The sequence below is a fragment of the Sus scrofa genome, chromosome 6, assembly GCF_054392235.1.
Source record: "Sus scrofa isolate SSC_HxYL_T2T_F1_AM1 chromosome 6, Sscrofa_HxYL_maternal_Yorkshire_Landrace_v2.0, whole genome shotgun sequence".
NCBI lineage: Eukaryota > Metazoa > Chordata > Mammalia > Artiodactyla > Suidae > Sus > Sus scrofa.
In genome coordinates this window covers 172377425-172391077 of record NC_139388.1, presented here as the reverse complement: position 1 = coordinate 172391077, position 13653 = coordinate 172377425, and the positions used below count along the sequence as shown (strand labels likewise).

The 13653-nt window shown below is 55.2% G+C and overlaps 1 protein-coding gene across 5 annotated transcripts in view; it reads left to right on the top strand.

Annotated features, from left to right (window-relative positions):
* CFAP57 (cilia and flagella associated protein 57) overlaps positions 1–13653 on the top strand; it is a 61910-nt gene that overhangs the window by 39873 nt on the left and 8384 nt on the right. For all 5 annotated transcript variants that reach the window (XM_084959093.1, XM_084959090.1, XM_084959091.1 and 2 more), the window contains 4 exons: positions 524–667; positions 6974–7090; positions 8674–8808; positions 8889–9032. In XM_084959093.1, coding sequence (XP_084815219.1) covers positions 524–667; positions 6974–7090; positions 8674–8808; positions 8889–9032 — 540 coding nt within the window. The remainder of the gene's footprint in view (positions 1–523; positions 668–6973; positions 7091–8673; positions 8809–8888; positions 9033–13653) is intronic.

Sequence of the window (13653 nt, the reverse complement as noted above, 5' to 3'; positions counted from 1 at the left end):
CATCTCCAGCCCCTGGGGCCAGGATAGCTGAGAGGTTGGGCTCATCTGGGACTGTTGACCAGAGCCCGTGTTCCAGGTGAACTGGGGGGAGGCTGCTTGGCCTCTTCTGATCTAGTCTGGGAAGCCATGCAGCGTCCCTTGAGCTGCATTCTTTGGATTACAAGCAAACCGTAAGTCCAGCCAGATGCAAGGGGAGGGACTCAGACCCTACCTCCTGATGGAGAAGCATAAAGTCACATTGTAGGAGAGCCTGTGGGAGAGGTGCTGTCTGGGAGAGCTGTGGAAAAGTCGGTCACAACCCAAATCTGAACGGGCAAGTGAATGAATGAACTCCTGGCACAGAAGCCGAGGAGTCCGCGCTGCCCCTGCCCCCCACCTGGGTGGGGGGAGCCAGCCTTTGTGTCCCCCCAGTGAGGAGAGCAGTCCATGGCCTCCTCAGTCAGGTCACAGGATTGTATGTACTCTTGGCCTTAAAGAGGTTCCATACCTGGGCCCCCTGATGGCTCTTTCCTCTCCCCCACAGGAGAAGCGAATCTATGATCTTAAAAAGAAAAATCAAGAACTAGAGAAATTCAAGTTTGTGCTCGACTACAAAATAAAGGAGCTGAAGAAGCAAATAGAACCTCGGGAGAATGAGATCAAGGTGATGAAGGAACAGATTCAAGAGGTGAGGAGCCATCTGGACACCGGCGCCCCCTCTCTGACCCTGCTGGCTGGCGGGCGGGGGCGGGGGCGAGCTCCCTCACAGCCCCTCCCTGCTCCCAAGGTGTGAGCAGCCTCCACTCCGCAGAGGAGGCCACGGGGAAGGCTCAAGGGCCGTTCAGTGGTGCACAAGTGAAACGCTTTGGGCCTCGGGGCGGGAGGGGGGGCTTTCGCCCTTTTCCCCCACCCGACACAGTGCGCATGCTCTGGGCCCTCCTCGGGAACCCGCGACTGCAGGGCCTTCAGCCACCAGGGGGCGGTGTGTACTCGGCCACCAGAGTCGCCACCAGACCGTCCGGTGCCCCGGATTCAACATTTATTTTCTCAGACTAAAAATATTGAAGGGGCCCCTCCGCGAGGCCATGGTGCTTGGACTTCACCTGATAAGGAAGGAGAAGCCATCAAAGGCTTTCGAGCAGGAGAGTGGCAAAGTGTGTGTGCTCTGGGAAGCAAACAGGACGAAGGCAGAGAGGAGAGAGATTAGAAGCAGGGGACAAGGGCTTCTGAGAGCGGGGTTCAAGTGGTCCCCTTCAGCTCCTCTGCCGCCTACACCTTGCATTTCCTGAAGACCTGGGTTTACCTGTCAGGCTGCCCACACTGGCCAGAGAGCAGCTGACCGTCGGGTCCACACTTGATCTAAGCCTGAACTCCGCCTTCCCCTCCCCCAGTTTCCCCCGTCTCGGGCGGTGGCATACAGTCCCCCACCCCCCGGGGTCTGCAGGTGGATGTGGAGAAGCCGTCTTGGTTCCTCCCTTGGCCTCACTCCTCTGTCCAGATCCCCTAGGCCTGTCTCCCATCCAACCCTCCTTCCCCCTCCGCGGCCGTCACCCGGGTCAAAGCCTCCGGTATTTTTCTTCTGGACTTGACTCCAGCCTCTGGTTTGGTCCCCACACAGAGGCCCCAGCCAACCGCCGATGGTGTCCCATCCCACCTAGAATAAAGCCCAGACTCCTCACGGAGGCCCCTGAGGCCCTGTGTGAGCCCACCGCCAGCTGCCTCTACAGCCGCGTCTCCGGGCTCCCTCCCTCACTCCAGCCTGCAGCCTCCTCTTGGTTCCCTGGACAGGCTTAGGCTCCCCCGTCTTCACATGTCTGGCTTCTTCGAGTCTTTCGCATCTCAGCACACGTGTCACCTCTTCGGGGAGGCTCCCCCTCCCCACCTCCCTATCCAAAATAGCCTCCTGCCCCCCCTCCATCTTCCCTAACTGTGCTGCCCAAGACTGAAAGTAAAAGAGTACCAGGCGGTACCGATGGCCCAACTGGAACTGGTTCCACAAGCGCTCTGGTGGAGGAAAGCAAAGCCTTTTCTCCAGGAGGCCCAGGAAAGAAGCCAGCCGGCGGGATCAGTCCAGGCCCGGGGCAGCCAGAGACGCTCTGTCCTTGTGACGGTGACTTTCTCCCTGGCCTCTGGGATAAGGCAGGAGATTCCCAGCTGACCACCGAGCTGCCTCCTCGGGGCCTCCTGCCATTCTTGAATGACTTCAGGGCCCAAGAATGGCAACCTGAGAAGATGAGAAGGAGCAGAGGCCCCACCTGCCTAGAACGCCCATGCGCTGCAGGCCCCTGGCAGTCGCTGCCCCTTCCTGCTCCTCAGTTGACGTGTTTGTCAACTGCATTTAAGGTCAGGCCAGTTACTTTCCACAGTGATGCGTCTGAGAGATTGTTTACTTTCTCTTCTGTAACTGGTCCAACCATGGCTTTGACCCTCACCAGGGAATGTCACACCCGGGGCATGATTCCAGCAGAAGCCTTCCTGCCCCAGCCCACGCGCTAGTGGCTGCCAGGGCTGATATCTGGGTCCAGTGCCTTCTGCAGGGGCCTCTGGCCTGCCGGCTCCCCTCTGAGGTCGGACAGATTAGGCTGTGAAATTCCTTTCCCTGCAAGAAGAAAGCTGCCAGCCCTGGGCTCATTGGTGCTGAGCCTCGGTGCCTGGAAAGAGACCGCGTTCCTGACTCCAGGAGCTCCCGCACAGACACTCTTCCAGCTTCTCTTTGATGAGATAACACTGTCCCCTTCCTGGGGCAGGAGTTTCCAGAACCTTTTATTTCACACTCTTTTATGTCTTTGTCTAGTGCGCATTTCTCCTCCTCAGCACTATTAGCCCTCTGTGGTGGGTAATTCTTTGTTGCGGGCGCTGGCCGGGGCATTGCAGGGTATTTAGCCGCATCGCTGGTCTCTACCCACTAGATGTCAGTAGCAACCCTCTCCCGCCCCCTCCCCCAGATGTGACAAGAAAAACGTCTCTGAGATATTGCCAGATATCCCCTGGGGGACAAGATGCTTCTCCTCTGCCCCCCCGCCCCCCGTGAGAATTGCTGAATGTGATAAGTAACACATGGAAGAGGAGATGGAATTTCCACACCAGGGAACGATGCTCCGTCCCAGGTACTGGCCGGTCTCCTGGCCGTCCCTCCAGCTACTCAGATTTGACATATTTCACAATTTTTCTATGAAACAGGATTTTTTTAAATTTTTTATTAAAGGATAGTTGGTTTACAACGTCGTGTCCATTTCGGCTGTACAGAAAAGTGAAACGGGTTATTTTTATTCTCAGTGTAGTCTGAGGCTTTGCTTGTGTCACTTCTTTCTAAACTCATCCGTCATTGCTGATGTGAAGATTGTGGCAAGAGAGGCCCAGCCAGCGGCAGACACGCAGATGGACCTTGGAGAAGCCCCTTTCTGTCTTGCAGCTGCCATGTTCTCGGTCCAGGGCACCAGCCTCTCTCCTGGGCCACGGCGGCAGCCTCCTGGCCAGGCTGCCTGGCTTCTCTCTTGCTCTCTCCAGTCGAGCCTCTGCATCGGGCCTCCTGAGGTGCACATCAGATCAGGCCACTCCTTGGCTAAGACCTGTCAGTGGCTCCCTGAACTTTCAGGATAAAGGCCAAACTTCTGACCAGTTTAGACTTCTGGCCATGATAAAGGCCGAGCTTCTCGCCATTGGGGTCCTGTATGACCCAGGTCAGCTGGCCCCTCCATCTCCTCTCCAAGGGTGGCTGGACCACTCACAGCCTGCAGAGATGCGCCAGGCTGCCCACGCCTCGGGTCCTTTCCGTGCTTGGCTGTTCTCTCTGCCTGAAACTCTCCTTCCTGATTTGTCCTCTAATCCCCGCTCCTCCCACGCATCCCGCCTGAGTGTCCCTTCCCCGGGTGCCACCCTCACCTCCTGTGTGCACACAGGGCCCTTCTCCGTTGACCGCAGGCAGTGCTTATCCTCCTCCACCTGACCTCCTTCACTTCCCTCCAGTCCCTCTGGACCTGGGGCTTCTTGAAGACAGAATCTACCTCTCAGTGAGGTCTGCATCCCTCTGCCCATGACAGCTGCCAGCCCTTTCTAGGGGATACATTCTTTCCTTAGCTCTGCACATACCCGCATGCGCTGCGTATCCTCGACCCGGGGGCTCCACACGGCTCTGCCAACATGGCACCTTTATCTTAGTCTTCTTCCAGAGGGCAGGTTGTTTCAGGCCCCCCTTCCTTCCCGCACGGTTGCGTCCTCTGGTCTTCGACATCTGTGATGCATCATGCGTCCTGTGCATGTGTACTGAGTGCCACCGTTATGCCAGGCCTTGGGTCAGAGGGCTGCTCTGTCTGTACAAAGTGCTGCCCAGTCACTAGGCTAACCTTCTTTTAAACACCGCCCCTTCCTGTCCAGAACCAGGATGTGGTCGTTAGGGGCTCCTGGTCCCCTAGAAGCTGGCCGTGAAATCCAACCAAAGAGCCTGGATTGGCTGGAGTGGCTACTCCACCCAGCCATGAAAAAAACTCAGTGAACTTCCCCATCCCCCCAAAACAGTCACAGTCAGTAAACCTCTCCATTGTCAGAACACTCCAGCGGGAAGGGCAAACACACACAATATGTCAGAAGGTCAGAAATGACATAAAGCAGGCTCACAGGTGGCGGGGCTGGTGCCTTTGTAACAAAGGGATCAGGGGAAGCCTCTGAGGGACTTTGGTGTGTCAATCGGACGTCACTCCTTTGCGTTTGATGGGAATCACATCAACTGAGAGCTCACTGCAGCTGGTCTCATCCTCATCGGAAGCTCCGATAGTCTTTGGTTAATGCAAATGCAACGATGAATAAAATGTCTTTCAGAAGCTCACTGGTGACTTTGCTTTTTCTTTTGAAGATGAGATTCTCAGTTATACTTTTTAAGGCCTTTCAACACAATGATGAAGCAAAGATTCCTTCTCGGCCTCCTCTTTCATGCCACATGCTTGCCGATCCCTGAAAACCTTCTGCTTTAGCGTCGGCCCTGACGCCTCGTGGCCCCAGAGGGTCAAGATCCACTCCCACAGCTTCACAGTGTAGACCATGAAAGTGTTTCCTGCACAACTTTGCCTCGGGCTCCAGGTTCCAGTGCGCAGGGTTTTCAGTTATAAGGAATTGGAGCAAAGGTCATGAGCAAGCTCGCAGGAATAGGGAGACTGAGAGGGAAGATTCATAGCCTGGCTGTTGACACACGTGATCTGGGCTAACATCAGCCAAGGGGGTGGTGGGCTTTGGGGATGCCCAGGAGTAAGAAGAAAGGGCTTCAGAGTTCCCGTGGTGGCGCAGCGGGAACAAATCCAACCAGGAACCATGAGGTCGCAGGTTCAATCCCTGGCCTCACTCAGGAGTTGAGGGTTGGGCGTTGCCATGAGCTGTGGTGTAGCTCACAGACGTGGCTCCGATCTGGCGTTGCTGTGGTGTAGGCCAGCGGCTACAGCTCCGATTGGACCCCTAGCCTGGGAACCTCCATGTGCTGTGGGTGTGGCCCTAAAAAACAAAAAGACGAGGAAAAAAGAAAGGGTTTCACCCCAGAGTGGAAACTAGAAGGGAAGTGCCCTGCAGGCAGGAGAAACATTCCCACTGAAAGACAAGTGAAACTTTCCACAGAAAAGAAACTCAGGGACTTGGAGGTCAGACTTGTGGTTGCCAAGGGGGAGGGGGCGGGAGTGGGATGGACTGGGCGTCTGGGGTTAGTAGATGCAAACCATTGCATCTGGAGCGGATAAGCCATGAGATCCTGGCGTACAGCACAGGGAACTCTATCCAGTCACTTGTGACGGAACATGATGGAGGAGAATGTGAGAATTGTATATATGTATTTATATGACGGAGTCACTTTGCTGTACAATAGAAATTGACAGAACACTGTAAATCAGCTATAATGGAACTAATAAAAATCATATAAACCAAGATAAAAATAATAAAGGCAGCAGTACCCCCCCCAAAAAAAAACCCACACAAATGGAAAATAATTACACTGCGGCAGTGCAGACAGGACTAGAAACATACTGTTACCTCAATAAAGACTTTCACGTGTGCATATTTCTACTCCTGCTCCTGTTGGCTTCCATTTGTCAGCATCCCCTTTGCTCATGTTGCCCTCAGCCCCCTTCCCTCACTAGTAACCTCTGCTCCGTTCTCTGTGTCTCTGTGTTTGGTTGTTTCATTTCTTTTGTTTGCTTTTTTTTTCTATTCTGAATATGAGTGAAATCATACCATATTTGTCTTTCTTTGACTTATTTCACTTAGCGTGATACCCTGGGCATCAATCCACATTGCCGCAAATGGCAAATTTCATTTTTTTTATGGCTGTGTAGTATTTCGCTGTGTATGTGGGTACCACAACTTCTTTTTGTGTTTTTTCTTTCTTTCTTTCTTTTTTGGCCACCCCAGGGCATGTGGAGTTCCCAGGCCAGAGAACCAATCCCAGCCACAGTTGTGACCCACCGCACAGCAGCAGCAACGCTGGACCCTGAGCCCACGGTGCCGGGCCAGTGCTCTGGAGATGCCGTCAACCCTGCTGCACCACAGTGGAAACTCCAGTACCACATCTTCTTCATTTGTTCATCTGCCGGTGGGCCCTTAGGTTGCTTCCATATCTTAGCTATTGTAGATAATGCTGCAACGAACACAGGAGTGCGAGTATCTTTTCAAATTAGTGTTTGGGTGTTCTTTGGGTGAATACCCAGAAGTGGGCCAGCTGGAGCCCGTGGAACTTCTGAACTTTTTAGGAACCTCCATACTGGTTTCCACAGCGGCTGCCCAGTTTACATTCCCATCAGAAGTGCCCCTTTCCTCACCCACATCCTCCTCAACCCTGGTTATATCTTGCTTTTCTGATAATAACCATTCTAATAGGCATGAGGTACTATCTCATTGTAGTTTTGATGTGCATTTCCCTAATTACTGACAATGGCCATCTTTTCGTGTGCCCGTTGGCCATCTGCATGTCTTCTTTGGCTTACTTTCTTGTTCTCGACTCTTTTCCCCTTGTTCTCTGCAGATGGAAGCTGAACTGGGGCGTTTCCATAAGCAGAACACCCAGCTGGAGCTGAACATCACGGAGCTGTGGCAGAAATTGCGAGCCACGGATCAGGAGATGCGCAGAGAGAGACAGAAGGTGTGAGCATTTTCAGAGTCTGGCAGCTCTTGGATTCAGGAGCTGGCACCTGTCTGCAAGGGGCAGCTGGCTTCTAGGAGACAGAGCCAGCCCATTGCTAAGATACATTCCCGTTTTAATTCGCCTTCTTTGCTTGCTCACAGCACTGCCCTATTTCAGGCCCATGTAAATTTACACAACTGAATCCATCTGAGACTATAAAACGACTTTGGGTAAAGTGATGGAGGAGGTGGGAAACCAGTATTATAGGAATTCTCATAAGCTTAGCTTGTTTGGCCTGGGAAGGAACATTTCAGAGAGAGCATCTGTAGTCGGTGGTTAAAGGCTTGACTCCCGAAACAGTCCCACCAGGGGGACCTCAGAGATCACCTATCCCAGTCTCTCCGTGTGATAAACAGGGAAGCAAGGTCAGAGAGAGCAGGAGGTTAGAAACTTCACCCGGCTCCCATGGCTCCTTAGCCCATACAGAGCCAGTACTGGGAACCCAGTCTTCTGGTCCTGGGCCAGAACTTGACTGCACCCTCACCCCCTGGCACAGGGCCCCTTGTGAGGTCGGTAGAATCCGACTGACGTTTCCATCCCCCACATTAAGCACTGACTCTGGACCGTGTGATTCTAGACGCTGCAGAGCTATCAACGTGCACTGACACAGAGTCTGCCCTTCACGCACCGAAAGGGCTGGCAGGTGATCTGTGGCCCGTGCATAACCATTATCATTTAAGGTAGAAATGTGTGGAATGTCAATAAAAGACCATGGGAGCAAAGCGAAAGGAAGGAGGGGTCTCTAGGCCAGGGGCAGGGGAGGGTGGGTGTCCGAGAAAGCATGATGGGAGACGGAGGATGCAGCCCCTGTGTGCAGATGAACCAGTCTGCCCAGTTTTGTCATTATCGTCCTGCCCACTCACAGCAGCCCTCAGGAAGGAGAAACACCGGATGAGCTGTAAGGGGGCCTGGAAGCCCCGGCCCGGGGATGTGCAGGAAAGGATCCATACACTCCACCTTGGCTCAAAAAGGAGTAGGTGCCCACTTGTGACTCCTTTGGTCCTTTAAGGCCTGTGGTCCTGAAAGACGCCCAGAGTCAATAAGGGAACCGGGGAGTTCCCATTGTGGCTCAGTGGTTAATGAACCCAACTAGTATCCATGAGGGTGCAGGTTCGATCCCTGGCCTCGCTCAGCGAGTTGAGGATCCGGCGTTGCTGTGAGCTGTGTTGTAGGTCACAGATGTGGTTTGGATCTGGCGTGGCTGTGGCTGTGGTGTAGGCCGGCAGCTGCAGCTCTGATTCAGCCCCTAGCCTGGGAACTTCCATATGCGCAGGTGCCATCCCCAAAAGACAATAAATAAATAAGTGAATCAGTGTGGTGGCTTCTTAAAAGATGCAGCTGTTCAAGCCAGGAGCACAGGAGTTTTAGTGCATCCACCTCCAGGCTGTGTGCTCATCCAGGTCTCGCGGCGGCTTCTAGCCCCTGGCTGTCACTGTGTGTCCCAGATGCTGTGTCTCCTGTCCCTTTCTGAAGCCCCAAGGCTGCAGCCCCTGCCCCTGGAGAGTCCCTGCAGGGCCAGAAATCAATGCCTCTGGTTGCAGGAGCGGGACTTGGAGGCACTGGTCAAACGGTTTAAGATGGACCTGCATAACTGCGTGGCTTACATCCAGGAACCCCGGCTGCTGAAGGGGAAGGTCCGAGCTCTCTTTGAGAAGTACGTGCAGCGGGCAGACATGGTGAGCTCTGCCTCCCATTCCCACCCTCCCCGGCCCCCCCGGGCCTCCCCTCCCTCACGGCGAGCCCATCTGCCCGTCAGGTGGAGATCGCAGGGCTGAACTCGGACCTGCAGCAGGAGTACGCCCGGCAGCGGGAGCACCTGGAGAGGAACCTGGCCACCATCAAGAAGAAGGTGGTCAAGGAGAGTGAGCTGCACCGCACCGATTACGTCCGCATCATGCAGGTACCTGCACGCGCGCCTCGGCTCCCTGGGAGGCTGAGCTGTCAGAGATGAGACAGCCTGTCAAGGGCCCCTCTGAGACCACCTGTCCTCCTCAGGGTCTCCAGATGTCCCCGCCAGCTTTCCCCAGAGCTTTCTCTTCGACTCTCTCCTCTGACCTCCCAGAGCTCATCCTGGGGGTGACCATGGCCCAGAGCCCCACCGAGGGGCTTCTCTAGGCATTTCCATGCCCGTTCTTTCCCCACCAGTGCCTGTTCATTTCTGCCCCATCTCACTTCACCAGGCACCTGTTTCTTTTTTCTATCCCATCTTCCGCCAAAGCACCCTTGTGTCCTGCCCCATGCCTTTCCTTGACCCCTGTCCCCTCTGGACCTTCATCCACGTGACTTCAGCTCTCTGGGTCACTCTCTGCCTTCTCCTCTCCTCTGTCTCCAACGCTCCTCTCACCGTCCTTTGTTTGGCTGCTTTTTATTCTGCAACGTGAATCGCATGGTCCCTGCCGGCCACCTTTTCTCCTCCTCCACCTCCTCTGGCTTTTCTGGTGCCTCAGGTCCCTACTCTTATCGCTTGGGTCCGGAGCCAACCACATCCACCCTAAGAGCTGGCCTCCCTGTGATTTAATGAGCTCGCACGACCACCTCCCAGGAGCCTGCAGAGGGCTGTTCCGAGAGCTCGACCCCATTACTGCTGCCTCCGCTTAAGCGCGTTATCCAGACTGCCAAGCGGAATTCTGCTGCCAACTTCTGCTTGGGTGTCAGTATCATCTGAGGCAATTAGAGAACATCGGAATCCCATTTATAAGGCACATACCTTTTTATGTTCGTATGCCTTTAATGCCATAATTAAAATGCTGGGATGGGGACGAGCTGCAGTTGGGTGGAAACAAACCAGTTCCAAACACAGATGGGCAGAGCACAGTGCAATTCAGGCCAGACCCAGGCATGGCGGGTCTCGTGCCACCTTATAACCAGCCCCTGCTTAGAAGCGGCCCACACCATCAGGCAACCCACGGCCCTGCTCCCGGGCCATGAAAGCAGTCAGAGACCCATAGAAGGAGTGGATCCCATTGGTGGGACCGACCCTCAGGCACCAGCAGCTGATGTGCAGAGCCATCGCCAAGGGTCTGGAGCATCCCCAAGTGTGGAGAGCCCTCAGGGGCACTGCAGTGCTGCAAGCTGGGCAGGGGGCCAGGGCGGCTACAGGAGTGGTTGTCAGCTGGTGACATTGCTGAGCTCTCATCTGTGACTTGCCACCAGAGCACAGACCTTGAGGGGTCCTGTGAGGGCTGGGTCCCTCTCTCCATGCCAAGCAGACACCCCGAAAGGAAAATGTCAAGCCTAGGAGAAGAAGGAAAAGGGAAGAGAGTGCAGAGGGTGCGAGCACGAGCTTCAGCATGAGGCTGTTCGGGGCAGTCAGAAGGTCCTCTTTTGCTCCCCCCAGACTCCAGAGGCCACATGCCCCCCCCCCCACCGCTGCTGGGCCAGGGCTGAAGGGAGCAGAGACCCAAGCAGGGCCTCTTCCCAACCCTGCCACTCCCTGATGGCCGGCAGAGGCAGCCACCAACAGGGAGACCTCCCCGAGAGTCAGTGTGCTGCAGAGCCGTGTGGGTGCAGAGATGTGCCACAGGCAACTGCAGGGGCAAGAAGGGTCGGGAGGCAGGGCCCTGGGTCCCCACCCTCAAACAGGGTGCCCCTTTGTTTATTAAAGTGGGCTCTTGTAAGGTGGTTTTTGGAAGACTTAAAAAAAGAAAAACTTTCAAAGCCACTGTCCTGGATGGTAAAAATTGTTTCCTTAATTCTTTGATCTCAAGGGCCAGGCGAGGTGTCAGGGCAGGTGCAAAGAGCGCAGCCCTATCTCCCTACAGACCTGGTTTATCCTCCTGTCAGCCTGTGAAAGGGGAAGTAACAACTTCAGCAAGTTCCTGGGAGGATGGAAGGAGATAAGCAATGCAAGGCATCCGGCACCGGCCCTGTACAGAATAGATGCTCCAAAGAAATACTGTTTCCCTTCCCTTCTTCCAAGCTAAGGATTAATTCAAGAACCAAGGCAAGGAGTTCCCATTGCGGCACAGGGGTAATGAACCCGACTAGTATCCATGACGATGCAGGTTCAGTCTCTGGCCTCACCCCGTGGGTTAAGAATCCGTTTTTGCCATGAGCTGCAGCATAGGTCGCAGACGCAGCCCAGATTCCACGTTGCCGTGGCTGTGATATAGGCTGGCAGCTGTAGCTCTGATTCGATCCCCTAGCCTGGGAACTTCCGTACGCTACAGGTGCGGCTCTAAAAAGCAAAAAAACAAAAAGAACCAAGGGGAAATCCAGAGTAGGACAGCCTGGAAGGCCATCACAGCACAAGCCAGGGGTGTCCGCGGGCTTGGGACATGGGCATGGGGCCTGTATAGCTGATTCTGGACCCCCGGGCTGGTGGCCCGAGGCACCTGCTGCCTTGATATGCATTTGTGAGGAGCTGCATCTTCAGGTGCCAAGGCCCTGACTCTTAAGTCTCCAAAGGCCAAGAGAGGCTGGGGCAGACATGGCACCCGAGAGAAACTCATTAGAACACACAGAAAATAAGGTCACCGTCTCATTTGTATGCTCAGACAGGAGCGCTGGGCCTCCTCAGTCCTTCTCCAGCAAGCTTGCAGATAGGAAAATAAGAGCTGCCATGGAATGCAGACATCTAGGACACATACCTTCTTTGTTCAGGACATGTATTTTTCAGGCTTCTTCCATGCCAAGCTCTGAGCCTCCAAGGTGAATGTGGTTGTGCCTAGAGAGGCGGGCCTCGGTTAGAGGAGTGGCATTTGAGCCGGGCCTTAAAAGGTGGGTAGGAGGGCTGGGCGCCAGATGAGGAAGAGCCTTCAGACGGAGGGCACAACCGGAGAAGAGTCAGAGAAAAGAGAAGCCTGTGGTGTGTTCGAGGGCCCAGGAATCCACCAACCTAACTTTCCTACAGAGCATGGAGTGGGGACGAAGGGCCCTCTGGACGGGCGGTTAGCTTGGGGTCATGTTGAAAGCGCTTTCTGTGTTGCACCAAGAAGCGTGCAGTTTCTCTTACAAACGGGTGCCACCCAAGGTTTCTTAAGTAGGTAGGGATGTTACCTGCGCGGGAAAGGTTACCTGGATGGGCAAGGTGGAAAGGCCGGGAGGGAAGGCAGGTGGCAGGAAAGCCCTTCAGAATATGAGTCCCATGCTAAAGGGAGATGACAGGCCTTGGAAGGGAAAGTCGGGATGTCCACAGGCATTTCAGCGTCGAGACGACGAGTGGGAGCGTCGGCTTGGATGGGAAAGAAAGGTGGAAGGGGGGCAGGAAGTGGTTCATCTGCGCAGTTAGGCAGGTAACGATCCCACCAACTGTGGGCTCCACAAAGATGCCCCTGATGTGGGGCTCCCAAGTTGTGGAAATAAATCTGGGGCCCCTCTCTTGCCGCACGAACAGTCCCTGCCAGGTTCTTAAAGGTGTCAATTCAAGGCAGGCCAGTAGGGGGTGCTATAGGCATTTCCTCGCTGTGCCCTCCTCCCTCCCAGGATGAAGTTCTGTCCGTGGGTGCCCGTCTGGGGCTTGCTGGCATTGCCCTTGACCAAAGGCAGTCTTGGACAGCTTGGCATGGCCTCTGTGCTCAGCAGGCTTTCTATAAAGCCTGACCTTGGCATCCTCGAGCCAGGCTCTCTCACTTACCCCAAGACCTGCCATTTGAGGAACCCAGGTCACAGCCCCCCTGCCACGGGGGAGCTGGGTGGGGGCCTGGAGGGTTGGAGGGGCGTTCGTAGGCCATGCTGACCAAGGACGGATCAGGAACAGAAAGCTTAGCACACTCGTTGCGTTCACTGAGCTTCACCTGACTACCCAAGGCACGTGCGCGGAGTTGGCCTCAGTGTGACCTCTGAAGCGCCCCAGAAAGCACTCTTAAGGGAGCCCCACCTGTACTTTTCAGGGGCTTCGGGGCCCTCATACTATGTGAGGTGTTGGGATGGAGGCGGCGTAAGGGGTGAGAGGCGAGAGCCTGGGGGTCAGCAGGCCGGGATCCCAGCTGTCCCCCCCCCGTGGCCCTGGTTTCCTCCTATGAAACTGAACCTAGTAAGCCCTTCTGCATAAGGTGGCGGTAGGGATGAAACGAGGTCACATATGCAAAATATTTGATGCAGGGCAGGAATCTCGCCAATCCTGGCGGTTATCGTCTCGTTATTATCACCATCCAGCCTTTGGCGCCTTGCTCCCTCCTGGCTCTGGGCCTGGAACCCTGTCCCCGTGCCCTGCCTCCACGGGGAGCCCTCCTCACCCTGGCCGGCACCCCCCTTCACACTCCCGTGGCCTCTCCCTGCCCTGGATCCAAGCTCGGCCTCCGGTGTCTGGCACAGTAGGTGCCTGCTAGGCATTCAGGGTCTGGCTCTCGGGTGATTTTTATGAACGAGCGAACGAACAGAACAGAGGAATCGGGCTGCATTGAGTCGTGGGCCTCAATCACACTCTCAGGCAGGTGAGGCGTGTTCCGGAGACCCATTGAGGAGGCCAGCTTCACGGAGGTGCCCAGGGCTGCCGGTGGGGTCAGAAACAGGCATTCATATCAATGGTGCCAGGAGCCAGAAGCCCCGGTCGTGGTGGCAGGGGCTCCCCTTGAGGCCAC